The sequence below is a fragment of the Podarcis vaucheri genome (assembly GCF_965113315.1).
Source record: "Podarcis vaucheri genome assembly, chromosome: 17".
NCBI lineage: Eukaryota > Metazoa > Chordata > Lepidosauria > Squamata > Lacertidae > Podarcis > Podarcis vaucheri.
Genome location: NC_138755.1, coordinates 11,764,331 through 11,783,195, shown reverse-complemented (window position 1 = coordinate 11,783,195; position 18,865 = coordinate 11,764,331). Strand labels below are relative to the sequence as shown.

The following is an 18,865-nucleotide window of genomic DNA, read 5'->3' as shown; positions in this document are numbered from 1 at the left end:
TCAAAGTGGCTCACAATCTCCTTCCCTTCCTCCCCCACAACAAACACTCTGTGAGGTGAGTGGGGCTGAGAGACTTCAGAGAAGTGTGACTAGCCCAAGGTCACCCAGCAGCTGCATGTGGAGGAGCGGAGACGCGAACCTGGTCCACCAGATTAGGAGACTACCACTCTTAACCACCACGCCACACTGGCAAGGAGCAACCCCCCCCCAAGCCCTTATTTAGAACCAAGAGAGATGGTGTCTGTACAGTTAAACTGGGCTGTTGTAGTTCAAGGGACATAGAGATTTTTCCCTGTGTGACATGCTTTCCTGAGAACTACCAGTCTCAGAGTTCCTTATGCAAAGGAGGAGGGAGGGGGAAAGCGTCACGAATGCAGATTCCAGGGACAATGGAAGCAGTGCTGCTGGAAGGACTTACTAGATAGATAGATAGATAGATAGATAGATAGATAGATAGATAGATAGATGGATAGATTCTATTTTCAGTTATGTGTACATAAGGATGTGCTGTTTTGAGGAACAACAGAAAAGCCACCAGTAGTTATTTCAGATATAGCATATTTACTTGAGTCTAATGCACACTTTTTTTTCCAAATTAGGCTATGAAAAATCGGGTGAACATTAGATTTGATGGTGCATTAGACTTGAGTAAATATAGGACTTGCATCTGAATAAACATGGCTGGGATTGCGCATTGCTGCCCTTCTGGAAATATGTTATGTCCTTTCAACTCCAGAATGTAAGGGAACATCTGCCTGAAAACTACCTACCGTACTTTTCCATGTATAAGACTAGGTTTTTTCCAGTAAACATCATGCTAAAAAGTGGGGGTCGTCTTATACATGGGTAGTGCATAGCGTCGACGTTTGATTGGTTGCTGCCATGGCTGTCAATGGCTTTTGTGCGTGTTATTGGTTGCTGTGTGGGTGGTGCTGATTGGGCGACGCTGTGGCAATTTGCAGCCTCTGCTGGCTTCGGGACAGATGAGAGGCGGATTTAGCAGTGCGTGCTGGTGAGCGATTGTCAGCATAAAAAGCTCAACAACTCTGGGCAATCCTCTGCAAAAAAGATCAACAAGTTTGTGCCATCTCACCCCATTTTCTAAATTTGAGTCCCCCAAAATAGTCTTATACATGGGGCGCATTATACACGGAAAAGTACGGTACATTTCCGGTTTGGGAATCAAAATCAAGGGATAAAAATGTTGGGGTGCAGGAAAATCCAGCATAACTTCCTGAGCTGTGCATTTCATCCCACAAAAATCAGCAGTAACATCAGGCACGTTTACTCTCAGCCTGCTGTTTATGGAAGTTTAAATAAGGATCCGGGATCTATGTGACTGTATATCTTGGAACAGATTTAGAAATGCGAACTTTATACTTGCTGAGAAGGTTAGTTAAACATAGCTGGAAAGTACGATGGGTCAGCGACTCCCAGTCACTATATCAAGATTGGCATCAAGGTGAAGCCTTCAGATTCAATCCCCCACAGATGTTTCAAAAAGCTTTGATAAAGTCCCTCACAGCAGGCTCCTATAGAAACATTAGCATTTATAGACTGAGGGCCAGTCTTCTGACAGACAGGAAGCTGGTTGGGGATCCAGAAACAGATGGTCGGAAGAGTTAAAATGGAACAAACGGTGGTGTTCCAAGCAGGGGTACCAACTTGAATAAAACATTCAGTGGAGCCAGGAAAGCCCTGCCCTGCATAATCAATCACAGATGCACACCACTTGAATGGCAATGCCCATCAACTTTTTTTGTAGGGGAAGCCCCTTCAAATATTTTATTGGGTGGGACAAGGCTGTCCAATTTCCCCATTGCTTTTTATTTCGGTCCTGGAGGTTCTGCTAAACATGATCAGAAGGGACCGTTTGATCAAAGGTATACAGGTCGGAGCTAAACAGTACAAATTGAAAGCTTTTGCAGATGACTTAGTATTGATGTTACAGGAGCCAGAATCTAGTACTAAAAGAGTATTAGAATTGATTCAGGAATTTGGTCATGTGGCAGGATTCAAGTTGAACAAGTTAAAAACTAAGGTGCTTGAGGAAAAATTAACACCGATTGAGAAAGAGAGGTTTCAGAAGGAGACAGGTTTAACATTGGTTCAGAAAGTAAAATACCTGGGGGTTAATATGACCGCTAAGAACTTAAACCTATTTAAAGATAATTATGAGAAATGTTGGTCAGAAGTGAAAAAGGACTTAGAGATATGGTCAAATTTGAAGCTTTCCTTGTTAGGTCGAATTGCTGTTATAAAGATGAATGTATTGCCAAGAATGTTATTTCTGTTTCAATCATTGCAAATCTTGGACAAAATGGACTGTTTCAAGAAGTGGCAGAGAGACATTTCTAGATTTGTCTGGCAGGGCAAGAAGCCCAGAATAAAATTTAAAATATTAACTGATGCAAAGGACAGAGGTGGATTTGCCCTGCCAGACCTTAAACTTTACTATGAATCAGCAGCATTTTACTGGCTGAAAGAATGGCTGCTTCTTGAGAACACAGACATTTTGGATCTAGAAGGTTTTAATAATGTTTTTGGGTGGCATGCATATTTGCGGTATGACAAGGTTAAAGCACATAAAGCATTTAAAAACCATATTGTCAGAAGAGCATTGTTTAATGTTTGGACAAGATATAAAGACTTACTTGAAAATAAAACCCCAAGGTGGCTATCACCGATGGAGGCGAAGGCTCCGAAAAAACTTAATATGGAGGCCAAATGGCCTAAATATTGGGAAATTTTGGAACAAGAAGGAGACAAATTTAAATTGCAGAGTTTTGAGAAATTAAAAGATAAAGTGCGAGACTGGCTTCATTACTATCAGATAATGGAGGCATATAACTTGGATAAGAAAATTGGCTTCCAGGTGGAAAAATCAAAATTAGAAACAGGACTGTTAGAACCTAAAACTAAGATTTTGTCAAAGATGTATAACTTGCTGTTGAAATGGAATACTCAGGATGAAACGGTCAAATCTGCTATGATTAAATGGGCACAAGATATTGGACATAACATTATGTTTGCTGACTGGGAACAGTTGTGGACCACAGGCATGAAATTTACGGCATGTAATGCCCTAAGAGAGAATATTATGAAAATGATATACAGGTGGTACATGACACCAGTCAAGCTTGCAAAAATCTATCATTTGCCCGACAATAAATGTTGGAAATGTCAAGAAACTGAAGGTACATTTTTTCACCTTTGGTGGACATGCCCAAGGATTAAGGCTTTCTGGGAGATGATCTATAATGAAATGAAAAAGGTATTTAAATATACCTTCCTGAAGAAACCAGAGGCCTTCCTCCTGGGCATTGTCAGCCAATTGGTGCCAAAGAAGGATAGAACTTTCTTTATGTATGCCACAACAACAGCAAGAATACTCATCGCAAAGTATTGGAAGACACAAGATCTACCCACCATGGAAGAATGGCAGATGAAGGTGATGGACTATATGGAACTGGCAGAAATGACTGGCAGAATCCAAGACCAGGGAGAAGAGTTGGTGGAAGAAGATTGGAAAAAGTTTAAAGATTATTTACAGAAATACTGCAAAATTAATGAATGTTAGAATGATGTTGGATAGAAACTAAGTGGTCGTTAGCTGTAATGCTATAAGAGAATATGAGAAAATGGTTATTAATAGGTAAAAAATTAATGTTATAATATTTTAAAATTGAAGATTAAGATGATTGAAGAGGGGAGTTAGGATTTGAAAAAGAAATATCAAAATTTGATAAATAATACAAGAAAAATAAATAAATATATCTAAATTGTATAATCTGATCTTAGAGTGGGGAACAAAGGATGAACTGGTTAAAGCATCAATGATTAAATGGGCGCAAGATATTGGGGAAAATATTATGTTTGAACAATGGGAAAAATTGTGGAAAGAAGATATGAAATTCACTATGTGTTATATATTGAAAGAAAATTACCTCAAAATACAACATAGATGGTATTTAACACCTGGAAGAATAGCAAAAATGAATAAAAATTGTAGTGATATCTGCTGCCGATGCAACACTGGAAAAGGTACTATGATACATATATGGTGGAATTGTTTAAACATCAAACAATTTTGGGAAACAATATATAACGAAATGAAAAAAATGTTCAGATATTCATTTAGGAAAACACCAGAAGGTTTTCTATTGGGAATAGTACCAGGAAGCCTAAAGGAAGAAGACAAGACCTTATATTCATACGCAACAGTAGCCGCAAGGCTATTGATTGCAAAAAATTGGAAAAGTGGTATTGTACTGACAAAAATAGAGTGGCTTGCCAAATTATTGGAGTACTACAATATATCCAAAACAATGGGAGAAATTGGAAGGATCTCAAAAGAGAAGATAGATAGGGACTGGAAGGTGTTTAAAAGATACTTGCAACACCATATCGAAAAATCAGAACTCCTATTAGAATAAACAAATTCCATTTCAAATACTGAAATACTAAATAAGATATATATACTAAATAAAATACTAAATATACTAAATAAAATACTTAAATACTAAAAATACTAAATAACAATGTGCAATAGACAAAGAAGTATGAAATTAGGTTAAAGGTATGTGAATTAGGTTAAAGGTCTGTGAAAGAAAGTAATAGAAGTGGAAAGAAATTGCAATTGAGTAGATTGGAAGACTAACACAAAGGTGGGGTGAGGGTGGTGGATGGTGATGGGAAAAGAAATTATTTGTGAGATTGAGTGTAAGTATGTTTGAACACTTTTAAGGATTGTATGAAATGTATGTTTGTATGCTTGTATATTTGTAATATATGTGTATTAATGATGAATTATTTTAACAATAAAAACTTATTATAAAATAAATAAATAAATAGGAAGGTAGCCTGACTTAAATAGCTTTGTTTAGCACCTGCTGGATCCAGGGATCCACAAACTCATAACATTATGGTAGGGTGAAACAAGCCACAATCTTGAGTCCAGACTAAGGCTGTGTACACATGTCTGTTTACTCCAGCTAGCCCTGGTGTCTGAAGCCAATGTCAGCTACAATCCATTGCTATCCTGCAGTTCCTTGAGAACTAAGGTAATTCCTTGAGAACTACCGTTCTCTGATGTGTTTCCCTCAAACCAGCTTCCATCTGATTTGAAAACATAAGCCACATGCATTTCAGAAAAGCTGAGGTGTGTTCATTGGAGACTGCCGTTGCATAGGAGTTGGTGGGTTTGGAAGGATGGGGGAAGGTAATTTGGATGAAGACATCTGTACGTGCAAATTTGACTTGAAGGTGAGGGGGAAACGATCTCACTGTGTTCTAAGCTGGTAATGTGTACAGAGCCTTGGGTTGGCACTTCATGGTTTGTTTACCACAGTTCATCTACCTTTCTGGGTAAATTTGCAAACCAGAGAAACTGTCTTGGGCCCCAAACAACACTGCAGCCAACAACAGACCACAAACTATTATTCTGGCCACAACAAAATGGTTCTTTCAAGCCTAGTTTCAGTGAGGGGAATTGTGTGAGGGGAAATGCAGCCATGACAAGCTGCACCTGCAGAAATTCCCTCTTCTACGCAACTGTCAAAGGTGCAGGGGGAGGGGCCTGTCCTGTTCTGCACCTGGCCACCCTACTTTCGATCCCAAAATTTATTACCGTATTTTTCGCTCTATAACACGCACCTGACCATAACACGCACATAGTTTTTAGAGGAGGAAAACAAGAAAAAAAAATCTGAATGAAACAGTGGATGTATCATTTTGGTGCTTCATGCTGTGGCCACAGACATGTGATTTGACGGTGAGTTTGGGGTAGGCCAATGCAAAAATCCTGAGAATCCATGTGGATCTGTGCTTTGTAACCACAGCAACCAGAAACAGCTTTTACAACTTTGTAAACAAAGCCACCGAAAACAGAAGAGGGTGGGCAATAAGACCCTGAGGCAGAATGCAGGAAAGCAGCAGCCTCCTCTCTGCAGCGCGCGATCTGTGTTTTGCCTGATTTTTGCCCCTGCACTCGAGGCCAGTCGGCTCCAGGGACCACACATTCGCTCAATAACACGCACAGACATTTCCCCTTATTTTTTAGGAGAAAAAATGTGAGTGTTATAGAAAGAAAAATAAGGTAATTTTTATACCCTGCCTTTTCCCCTGACAGGAACTCAAGGCAGCTTACAGATAAAAATAAGAACTGCTTAAAAAACCGTTTATGCATAATTAAAACTATCTATCTATATGTAAAACCTATGAAAAAACCATACAATAGTTACAATAAAAACAGCATAGTACCAGCCCTTTCATTAAAACAATCAGTTCCCCAAAACCTGCTGGAGAAAGGAAGTCTTCATCTGTCAGTGGAAGGATCTCAAGGGAGGAGCCTGTCTAGTTTCTCTAGGGAGGGAGTTTCTCAGCCTGGGAGCAGCCACCGAGGAGGCCCTCTCTCCCGTCCCCACCAAGCATACCTGTGAGGGTGGCAGGACTGAGAGAAAGGCCTCCCCTGAGGATCTCAGGACCTGGGCAGGTTCATGTGAGGGAATACGGCCTGAGAGCTTGGATGGCTACATAGGTCATAACCTTTGAATTGAACCTGAAAACAAACCTGTAGCCAGTGGAGCTATTGTAACAAGAGAGCTGTCTGCTCCCTACAACTAGCCCTGGTCAAAACTTTGGCTGCAGCTCTTTTCAAACTTTTCAAAATTCAGCCCCACACAGAGTGCATTTCAGTACAGTGGTACTTCGGTTCTCGAACATACAGTGGTACCTTGGTTTGCAACCGTTTTGGATTACAACTGTTTTGGATTACAACCACGTCAATCCTGGAAGTGTGTGTCCCTTTTTTTGGATTACAACCCTTTTTTTTTTTTGGAGGCCCCACTGGCGAAAGTGCGCCTTGGGTTACAACCTGTTTTGGTTTACAACCGGACCTCCGGAATGGATTACGGTTGTAAACCAAGGTACCACTGTAATCCATTCCAAAATACTGTTCAACTTCCAAAATGTTTGAAAACTGAAGCATTTACTTCCAGGTTTCGGCATTCAGAAACCAAAGCTCTCGGCTTCCGAGATGCTTGAAAACCGAGGTACCGCTGTACTCCAAATGGGATGCAATTAAAGTGTGTTTTTTGAAACATCTATGGGGGATTGAACCTGAAGGCTTCACCTTGATGACAATCTTGATATAGCGACTGGGAGTCACTGACCCATCGTACTTTCCAACTATGTTTAACTGACCTTCTCAGCAAGTATAAAGTTCGCATTTCTAAATCTGTTCCAAGACATGCAGTCACATAGATCCCCGATCCTTATTTAAACTTCCATAAACAGCAGGCTGAGAGTAAACGTGCCTGATGTTACTGCTGATTTTTGTGGGATGAAATGCACAGCTCAGGAAGTTATGCTGGATTTTCCTGCACCCCAACATTTTTATCCCTTGATTTTGATTCCCAAACCAGAAATGTACCGTACTTTTCCATGTATAACACGCCCCCATGTATAAGACGCTCCCTATTTTGGGGGACTCAAATTTAGAAAATGGGGTGAGATGGTCAAACTTGTTGACCTTTTTTGCAGAGGACACACGGACCGCTAAATTCACCTCTCGTCGTCTGTCCCCAGGCCAGCAGAGGCTGCAAATTGCCACAGCACCAGGGTTGCAGGTTTGATCCCTGTACGGGACAGCTGCATATTCCTGCATTTTGTGGAGTTAGTCACCCCCATTTCTGATTTGATCCCAGAATGTCCTACTTTTCCTCACATCTTTCCCCACACCATACATAATCTAAACTAGTCTCCTGCCCCAATTTTGTGACTTTCCCTCATGCCTAACCTTTAAGCTGAGCCTGGATAGCTCAGGTGGTTAGGGCATGATGCTGATAACACCAGGGTTGCAGGTTTGATCCCTGTATGGGACAGCTGCGTATTCCAGCATTTTGGGGAGTTAGTCTAGATCAGGGGCTGTTAGCCTGGTCCCTACCGCCCACTAGTGGGTGTTTAAGGATTCTAGGTGGGCAGTAGGGGGTTCTCCACAAGCTGAATCCTCCTTCCATTGAGGCTGGTGGGCAGTAAGGAAATTTTACCATCAAGAAAGATGGATTAGTAGGCAGTAGGTATAAAAAGGTTGACTACTCCTGGCCTAGATGATCATCAGGGTCCCTTCCAGCTCTAATTCTTCCAACTCTAATTCCAATTCTATAATTCTAATTTATCTGCCACACCCTGCAGCTGCCCAGGAGAATTGCATTCCTCACCCAATGACAAAAAAAGGTTTTTTTATTTTAGGTTGTTTTGTTTGTTTGCTTGCTTCAGTTTATTGTTTGGCCAAAGGCCTTAGCAATTACTGAGTAATGTTCCCCGCCCCGCCCCCGATAAGGGACTGTAACGTAATTAAAATCTTGGCAGGGATACAATGACACTTGTAATGTGAAATGAACTTTGGTATCCATGATTATATAACAGATGGATAACAGTAAAAGAAAAAGAATATTTCGGGGGGGAAATGGAACCCATGGAGGGAAGGGAGGAGGTCTGAAGGTTCGAAAGAACCTTTTCTTTTTATGATTTGAAATAGTTAAAGTTATTATGTATAAAGGTAAAGAGACCCCTGACCATTAGGTCCAGTCGTGGCTGACTCTGGGGTTGCAGCGCTCATCTCGCTTTACTGGCCTAGGGAGCCGGTGTACAGCTTCTGGGTCATGTGGCCAGCAGGACTAAGCTGCTTCTGGCGAACCAGAGCAGTGCACGGAAATGCTATTTACCTTTCCGCCGGAGTGGTACCTATTTATCTACTTGCACTTTGACATGCTTTCAAACTGCTAGGTTGACAGGAGCAGGGACCGAGCAACGGGAGCTCACCCCGTCGCGGGGATTCAAACCGCTGATCTTCTGATCAGCAAGTCCTAGGCTCTGTGGTTTAACCCACAGTGCCACCCATGTTATGTATAAATTAATGTAAAACTAATAATTTTTTAAAAAATAAAATAACTTAATTAAAATTGTCTGGATCCCACAGAGCTACTTTATCTACTTGCACTTTGACATGCTTTCAAACTGCTAGGTTGACAGGAGCAGGGACCGAGCAACGGGTGCTCACCCTGTCGTGGGGATTCAAACCACCGACCTTCTGATCGGCAAGTCCGAGGCTCTGTGGTATAAATTATATAGATAAATTAATGTAAAACTAATATTTTTTAAAAAAATAAAATAACTTAATTAAAATTGTCTGGATCCCACAGAGCAACTTTGCAGCAACTGTTAAAGTACAATTTCTCCAAAACTGTCAGGAAAGGCCTTACAGATCATAGGATGCCCCCCTCTCTTTTCTCTCGCAGCCGCTATCTGGTGGCCTTCCCTGCAATCATCCGCCATCCCAATACAGAAAAGTTTTGTGTGCAACTGATGTCCCTGCCATGGACGGGCCACGTGTCGGTGACGTTAGAGATGACGTTGCAGAACCACACCCTCCTGGAGAAGGGTGTGGAGAAGCCAGGGACCCACGAATGCATCAGCTTCCAGGCAAGTTTCATCCATTGCAAGCCACTCAGTAGAAGATGCTCTCGCTTCTTAGCTAGATAAGGGCAGCGGGTCACAGTGAAGGACGGAACAAGGCAGCACACTAGCTGTGGTAGAGATTGCCATCGCTGCAGTGAACCCCTCCTAAGGCTTAGTACAACACACCACGTGAGTTGGTGCCATGATTGGATGGCGAGTTGCCCCAGCCCAACCCATGTAAACCTATGGCAAGAAGTGGGGGCAGGGTAGGTGAGAGATAATATTGCAGGGGCAACAGTTTATCTGTGGAAATAGTCATATCAGTGTCCGGTCGAGGGTCCAGCAATATAATAATAATAATAATAATAATAATAATAATAATAATAATAATTTTATTATGTATACCCTGTCCATCTGGCTGGGTTTCCCCAGCCACTCTGGGTGGATTACAATACATAAAAAATTGTAAAACATTGGACATTAAAAATTTCCCAATACAGGGTTGCCTTCAGATGTCTTCTAAAAGTCAGATAGTTGTTTATTTCCTTGACATCTGATGGGAGGACGTTCCACAGGGTGGGTGCCACTTCCGAGAAGGCCCTCTGCTTGATTTCCTGTAACCTCACTTCTCACAGCAAGGGAACCGCCAGAAGGTCCTTGGTGCTGGAACTCAGTGTCCGGGCAGAACAATGGGGGTGGAGACGCTCCTTCAGGTATACTGGGCCGAGGCTGTTTAGGGCTTTAAAGGTCGGCACCAACACTTTGAATTGTGCTCAGAAACGTACTGGGAATATTATGAATATTATGCTATTATTGCAAGTAAGTTCGCAAATGCTTTGAACCCAAGACAATTGTTATGAGCTCAGCTGCCCACACAGATGTTTTACATGTCTTTAACTGCAACGGCTCTTAGAATGTTCCAACTGTTTTAGGATGCTTTAAAAAATGTGGCCATGTTTGCTGTTTCAGGAGGAAGGATGGGATATAAATTCAATAAATGAAATATCAGTGTAAGTTGTTTGGGGCAAACACCCATAGCATGAAAGAGGAAGGACGGAAAAAGCTCTGACTAGCCGCCAACAATTCTGATGCAGTGAAGCCATCATCTATTTCTGCATTCAAAATGGATGTTGAAAATCTACACCCCTCAGCTTAGCTGTCGCTTGTGTTTTTTAAATTGGATGGAAGCGGGTTTGAGGGAAAGGAAACCAACCACCAGTATTTCTCAGGAATTACAGGGTTCAGATGGATTGCTGCTCACACCATGTGTACTCGGTTTCAAACACTAGTGGCGAGAGCATGTTGGAGCCAGAGTAAATGGTAATTGTTACACATACTCAGAACCACTTCCAGGCAAATAGGCAAGTTCCTCTTTACAAGCCTGTTTCATGTGGATGTATTTATTGTGGACCAATCTGAACGTGTTCTGAGGTCAAAAATAGCTGGGCGTACCTTTAAAAATAAAAACAATGCTGCCATGTAATGTAGAATGGTACCTCGGGTTAAGTACTTAATTCATTCCAGAGGTCCATACTTAACCTGAAACTGTGGGGCCTCCTGCGGCCGCTGTGCTGCCGAAGCACAATTTCTGTTCTTATCCTGAAGGAAAGTTCTTAACCTGAAGCACTATTTCTGGGATAGCGGAGTCTGTAACCTGAAGCGTATGTAACCCGAGGTACCAGTGTATTAGAATTTTATTTAGGTGCATTTTTGAATTTGATTGCGGTAATATGATTCAGGTTCAATAGTTGTGATTCCTGCATTGCAGGGGGCTGGACTAGATGACCCTTGGTGTCCCTGCCAACTCTACAATTCTATGGCACAGGTGAAGTTCTGTGTGAATTTTACTTTTCTCCCCTCTTTTTCATCCACAAATCAGTTTCTTTCTCTTTAGGTCCCAGCCTTTGTTCCCAGGAAGAAGCCAGTGGAGGAACAACAACAATCACCCGTAAGTCTTTGCTGCTGCTTCCAACCATTCCTTCATTCTGATCACTGGAAGGATTCGCGTAACAGAAGAGGGAGAGACTGTATGAACAACTCGGGAGGAAGAGGGAAAAGTGAGGCGGAGGGGGGAGGAAATGGGGTGGCAGAGACAAGGATGGAGGAGCAAACCACAGTGTGTCTGGGCAGAGAGGGAAGCAAAGAAGGCTTTTGTGTGTGGATAATAAAGGGAAGAATTTTTTTTTTTTTTATAATAATTTTTATTACATTTTTTCCAAATTACATAGAGAACAAAAAAAAAGACAGAGCTAAAGACAAAAAGGAAGAAAAAACAGAAAATCTCAACCATTTCGACAACTTATTTCAAATTTCCTTTGGACTTCCCCACATCTCCCACATGAGTGCATTCTTGATAATAAAATTTGCCAGCAAATTATACCCTTATTTCATGTGTTTCTTTACATTTTCAATTGCAATTTAAGTTTAAATCTCTTATTCTCCAATTACTCTAAAAATATAACATAATATCCTTTTTACCCGTTTAAACTTTGATTCTTTCATGAATATTGTCAGTTTCATAGATAATAAAATTTCATTGCTGGGGCTAACGTTCCCAATCATACGACGTCTTATGTTTCATACAACTTATAATACTTCTGCAAATAGTCTTTAAATTTTTTCCAGTCCTCCTCCATTGCCTCTTCTCCCATGTCTCGGATCCTTGCAGTCATCTCGGCCAGTTATATAAATAAAGGGAAGAATTTTTGATCTTGTTTCCCTATTTCCTGGGGGGGAAGAGGGTCACTATTTTGGATGGATGCTCTGGTATCTTCTCCAGCTGCCATCTTCCTGCCATTTTTATCTCCTACCCCTCTTTCCTGTCTTCAGCTGGATAGCGAAGTTCAAAACTACAGTGTGTCTGTGGAACAAGAAACAGAAGTGATGGATCTAAAGCCAGCAATAGTAAAAGTGTATGATTATTACCACCCAGATAAGCATCTCATTGCTGGAAATGGGTACCATTCATCTCAAAGTGCACCACAATCCTGCCTGTCTCCCAATCCCCTTCTCCCTAAGCATACGTGCTCCAAAGAACTCTGCCAGGGACACTCAGTAACCCTTCACTGCGATCCTTCTATGTCTGTTTTCATGCCAAGCATCTGCGTGTGTGAAGTCATGCTAGTTGGACTTCTCCACACTTACCTTTGCCAAGGGTGGTGGTGGTGGGTTCTGACAGGGCGATTGCCCTGGGTGCATTGGGGTGGGGGAGAGCGCTACTCACACTGCCATCCCTGAGCCATCCCTGCACTGCATTGTGATGCTGCGATCTGAACGGATCCCAGCCTCGCAACGCGGCATGGGGAGGGCGGCGTGAGGATTTCAGCAGCCATACACCCTTCGATCCCAGCTGTCAGGCATGGAGAGTCCTCCCCTCCCTTTTATAACTTCGCAGATCAGAATTAACCAGCAGCTGATAGATTTATAGTCCTTTTAATACAGCGTCATGTTACCAGCACAAATGCACAGCTCTCCGCAAGGAGAACGGTTGCCTAGTCAATCATCCTTCCGTTTTCCGTAGCATTTTGGGCGCTGATTAGAAGTTCCTCCCTCCCTCTGACTCCTTTGTTCTCTGATACGTTCAGACCTCTAAGTCCATGGGGAGGGGAGCCCTCCACGCTCTCAAGAGATGTCTCAGCTAGCTGCCCCCTCCTTTCTGTTCTGTCGTCATTATCTCATAACTGGGTAATTCCCCCCCCCAAGCTGTTCAGCTTCTGCCTCTCTCTCTTAACATGCTGTGGGCAAGGGGGTGAGCGCGCAATTCTTCCCCCTCCAGCTCTCCATCAGAGAGAAGCTGGTCTGCCATGGAATGCATTCCCCAGTCCTCATCTTCAGACCATTCCCTGACACCAGCCCCTTGAGGGTGAGGCTGGGGTGGAAGGGCGCATTGTGTCCTTCTCACACCGCCCTCCCTGAGTGGGATTCCGCAACAGGGATAAGCAACCTGTGGACACAGAATCATAGAATTGTAAAGTTGGAAGGGACCCCGAGTGTCATCTAAACCAACCCTCTGCAACGCAGGAATCTCTTGGCCAACGTGAGGCTCAAAGCCATGACCCTGGGATTAGGAGTCTCATGTTATCCTTCAGCTATCCTTCAGGTCCTCCAGATGCCATGGGACTCCAACTCCCATGTGCTCTCGCCAGCACGGTCAATTGTCAGGGATGATGGGAGTTGTCGTTCAGAAACCTTTGGAGGACCCTGACTTCCTGCTGATGGGGGTGGGAGAGAGATTTGCTCTGGGGCTCGATCTCTGTCTCATGAATTGTTCTCTCTCATACACAGAAGACAGTGCGGAAGTTGAATATAACGCTCCCTGCAGCACAGGTAAGGATGGAACGAGGCTTGGGCACGTCAGAAAGGAGTGTCACATAATGCTCATAATGGCCGCTGGTGAGCTTTAGGTGGAATCGTGCAGGCATCCACTGTGCAAGGAGAACTCCCCTCCCTCCACATCATGATGGGTGGCTGGCCTGGACCCACAAAGGCTTAAGATATGGTGCCTTATTTTCTTCGTATTTCTTCCCACAGAGAGCACAAAGAAAGACCACCACTAGCTCTGCATCCGAGACGTGAAACAAACCCAGATGAACAGCACAATTGCTGCAGGAGATCTCCCATCTTAGGTCATTGTTTTGAGTCTGCTTTGTTAGGTCATGTACAGATGATGTCTTGGCTCCAAAGATCACTGTGTGCAAGCACAAAAGCACTTTTTCTTCTTCTAATTTTTTATTATTTTATTCACATAATATACATTCTTTACAACAGACAACTCCAAAATAAAATCATATATAGCAAAACCATAAGTCTCATGTTTTAATTTACACTGATCTCCTTTCCAATACCTTTACTTGATATTTCTTGCTGCTTCCTGCTTTCCTTATAGAATCTTTATGGAAATTTAAATCTCTTAACTCCTATTCCAATCTTTAACAATTTCAATTAATCCCTTCATCTCCCTCCCCCACCACCCAGTACTTCACTCATGTGTGATCTTCTTTGCCTACTATTATTTTTGTTATTGTTGCGTTACTCATTTTATTTGTTATTCCATCCTTAATATAATATTATCCTATCACCTTGCACCTTTTAAACTTTTAAAGAATAGCACTTCTGTTAAGTCGTGGGTGACCATATCAGACAACACAGCGATTCTTCAAACAGTTCTTGTTTATTCACAGGCCAGAACAGAACTGAAGGGTTCAGCCAGCCTGCTTATATAAAGCTCCACTACAACGCAACAGTAACCACTTTCTGTAACTATCCAATCACTGAACGTCACTTTCAATCCCTTATTTGCATATGTGGACCTGAGTGAAAACTATCTACAGTATCCCCCTGCTGGCCCAGGGTGAGAACTTCATTACATAACAACTTCTTCATGTATGTGGGGAGCCCACTGATTCCCCCCTCCTGCTTGCAGTTCCTCCACCTCCTAAAATGCAGCCTCATGTGTTGCTCCATGGAGGTTCTGCCAACCCTCTAAAGCAGCTTCCCCCCTGCAGTTAAGGGAGGAAACAGGCAGCTTTCCACACATGTGCAGAGGTGCTATTGCCATAATTGACTACAGTATACAAATTCTTTTTTCTTTTTCTTTTTTGGACCCCAGATTGTTCTCTGATCAGACAAGTTTTGCAGGTGTTTACAATAGCACATATAGTGTCTTGAAAGAGTTTTTATATATCCCCAGAAGAGAAACCAGCAAATTTGCAATAGATATGTGTTACAGGTGCCTATTGGATAATGCTCACAACAAGTGAGATTGACTAGACCAGAAGTTACAAACAAACTGGTCTAGTCAATTTCAAATACATCCCAGGTGCGACTAGGGTTCAAATTTAGGACGGAAAGTTAATGAGCCTTCCCCCTCCCGCCAGTGAGACATCTCTGTAATGTATGTATGACCAGTTCCCAGTGTTCTAGTGGTCTCCACTGTTTGGGAAAAATGTCTGAACACATGTTAGAATCATGTGATGACCTGGAATAAATTACCGTATTTTTCGCTCCATAGGGCACACTGGACCATAGGGCACACCTAGTTTTTAGGGGGGGAATCAAGGAGCTTCGGAGGCTTAGCGTTGCTATCGCTGAAGCCAAGGAGCCTGCATTCGCTCCATAGGACACACACACATTTCCCCTCAATTTTTGGAGGGGGAAAAGTGAGTCCTATAGAGCGAAAAATACGGTAGGTCACCCAGTTCAACCTTTGTCCCTCATCCTTAAGCAATTAATCTGTTTCTAAAAGCAGTTGGTAGGGACGCGAGTGGCACTGTGGGTTAAACCACAGAGCCTAGGACTTGCCAATCAGAATCTTCTGATCAATTTGGGGGATAATCCATCTAATAAGCATTAGATAACCACCAGGGCTATCCTACTTGGGCCAGCGAGGATTGTAGGGATTCGAACTACTGACCTTCCGATCAGCAAGCCTAAGAGGCTCAGTGGTTTAGACCACAGCGCCACCCACATATAGTATGTTCATCACATGCTGTATTTCAACTACTGAGGGACTGCAAAAATTATAACTGTGCAATGGGGGGGGGTAGGTGAGAATTCATTGAGAATTCATGACAATTCATGAGAAAAAAGCATGCCCTCATTGAATCCACCCACAGAACTGGAATTTTACCTCTTCCTGTCGGCAGCTGCTGATCCATCTTGCTGAGCTTCATCTGGACTTGTTGCTTCTTTTATATGAAGCATCTTTGTTTCACTTTCTATTCCCCAGAAAGGGTTCATGGTAACAAACGAAACTCCAGCATATATTTATTTATTTATTTATTTATTCATTCATTCATTCATTTATTTGTTCATTTGTTCATTTATGTAATAGCACATCCTTCAGCAGAAAGTCCCAGGGCAGGTTACAAAAGCACCACAATTAAGGAGAAAGTTCACTAGGTGGACAGGGGAGGGAAAGAGGGAGCAACGGTTTATTATTGTATGGCAGGGAGAATTCAGTTCCTATCTTAATGCAAATCTATCTACCGTAGTTCTCCCTTGGGTGACCAAAACACAGCTTGTCCTTTGAAACATATGGTTTTTGAAGCGCAGCAATCCAACCCCACAATGGGTATATTTGGGGAATACAAATATTTCACAAATGTCTGCAAAAAAATGCAGATATCTGTGAAAACAACGTACACAGATGCAATATTTATTGGGGGGGAATGCATTGCAAAAAATGTGAGAATTATTAGGAATTGCTGTTGTTTGCCACTGTTTATGGTGTGAACGTAATTTGTATTTGTAAGAACAGAAAACTAAACTGAATTTCCTGCTAAAGTTGGGATTAGCCTGATCTCTGTTCTATACTATGCCAACGCATGCAGAGGTTGTGGAGGGAGAAATGCCAGCCAGGCCTGCAACATCCTCATCAGCTCAAACTCCAGCTTTTTCTGCACTGAGCACAAAGGTCTGGAGGAATCAGTACATTTCCGAGCACAATTCAAAGTGTTGGTGCTGACCTTTAAAGCCCTAAACGGTCTCAGTCCAGTAAACCTGAAGGAGCATCTCCACCCCCCCATCATTCTGAGGTCCAGCTCCGAGGGCCTTCTGGCGGTTCCCTCGCTGCGAGAAGTGACGTTACAGGGAACCAGGCAGAGGGCCTTTCGGTAGTGGCGCCTGCCCTGTGGAACGTCCTCCCAGCAGATGTCAAGGAAATAAACAACTATTTTACTTTTAAAAGGCAACTGAAGGCGGCCCTGTTTAGGGAAGTTCTTAATGTCTGACGCTGTATTTTTTCCAATAGTCAGTTGGAAGCTGCCCAGAGTAGCTGGGGAAACCCAGCCAGATGGGCAGAGTATAAATTATTATTATTATTATTATTATTATTATTATTATTATTATGCAGGCAGCCTATGTGCAGCAAAACAGAGACCTGGCGAGGTTCCCTCCAGTCTGTTGCACCAAGAGGGGGATGCACTTAGTGGTAAGGGCTCAGAAGGGGAAGGGGAAGGTGAGACTCTGCAACAGAGCCTTCTTGGTGTGCCCCCACCTTACCACCGCTAGGGGCTGCCCCTTCCCCACTTGTGGAGGGTGAGAAGGGCTTAGGAGCACCACCTGCTCTGACAGAGAGGGGAAGTTTAGAGAGTTGTGTGGGTCCAGTGCTGTTTCCCAGGAGAGGAAGAAAGAAAAGAGGCGATTCAGGCCCCCAGGTGGAGCATCCGCCTGCTGGAATTTCTGCAGAGACAAGGATTCTCAAGAGTTGCTGAGTGTCCTCTGCTTCTGCTCTTGGCAGGCAGATGGTGAAACCCGCCGGAACAACTTTGCAGGCCCCAAGCCATCTTGGAACTCTGGCTATGAATTTTAGAATCCTGAAGCTTCGTCCTTGCTCCCAAATCCGACTTCCTTACACCCTTGCCTTGCGAGAACAACTGGACTAGATTCTGCTCTTCCCTAGCTGCTGAGTTGGTACCATTATTATTATTATTATTATTTTATTTTTTCCCCATTCTTTATAATCACACTTTCATCCAGGGATGTCGAATAACTTACAAAAAAAAACCATTCAGTCGAAAATCTAACAATAGCATGCATCAAAAATCATCCTCCTATTAGTTATACATAACAGTATATAATTCTGTCCCTACTCATTTATCCTAATTTTCCCCCTCCATCCCGCCCCTTTAACCCCTCCCCCCAAAAAACTTGTTCTCTCTTCAGATCTTTAACCCATGTGCACAGATTATTCATTCTAATTTGGATGCTTGGGTTGGCTTCCCCCCGTGCTATCCAATTCTTATAACTTGTCCATTTGTTCAAAATCTTTTGACATTTGTTTTCCCATGTATCTTCCGTCATTACCTGTTCAAATATATCAGATTGTATGTATTCAAAAACATAGTCATTCCATTTTTCCATTGTCCATTTATCCTTTTCTGTCCATCCTAATGCAATAACAAGCATACCTGCTAAGATCATAATTTTAGACCAACTATAGTATAGGTTCCGTGCTTTACTTGCAAGTAAGCACATCCATTGTTGGTTATGGACAGGAGATAGGGCACTATCACACAAAACACCCCTCAAGTTGCAGCAAAGATTATCCACTCAAATCTCCCCTGGGTTCTGGATTATGTGAGAAGCCTCCTCAAATTCACAAAGCAATGGTGAACAGGGTTACTCAGTCCTATGGCTGTTTCCTTGGATGTTAATCCTGCTGGGTTCAATGGTATTCATTCCAAAGTTAAGTGTGCTTGAAACTGAGTCCTAAGAGTGAGATCCAAACCCCATTCTGATGCTCTGGACTGAGGGAAGTATGGATAAGGCAAGAACCCTCTGGCAGTGGACAACTTATAGAAATTTAATAAACAAGAGGGTAAAGGTAAAGGGACCCCTGACCATTATGTCCAGTTGTGACCGACTCTGGGGTTGCGGCGCTCATCTCGCTTTATTGGCCAAGGGA

General features: G+C 42.7%; 1 protein-coding gene across 1 annotated transcript in view; it reads left to right on the top strand.

Annotated features, from left to right (window-relative positions):
• The window catches only part of LOC309521747 (alpha-2-macroglobulin-like protein 1), a 150,869-nt gene extending 136,611 nt beyond the window's left edge, over positions 1–14,258 (top strand). Inside the window, exons 36-37 of the mRNA XM_082204553.1 lie at positions 13,744–13,785; positions 13,990–14,258. Of these exons, the coding sequence (XP_082060679.1) occupies positions 13,744–13,785; positions 13,990–14,015 (68 nt within the window). The 3' untranslated portion in view covers positions 14,016–14,258. The remainder of the gene's footprint in view (positions 1–13,743; positions 13,786–13,989) is intronic.
• The last annotated feature ends 4,607 nt before the right edge of the window (positions 14,259–18,865 follow it).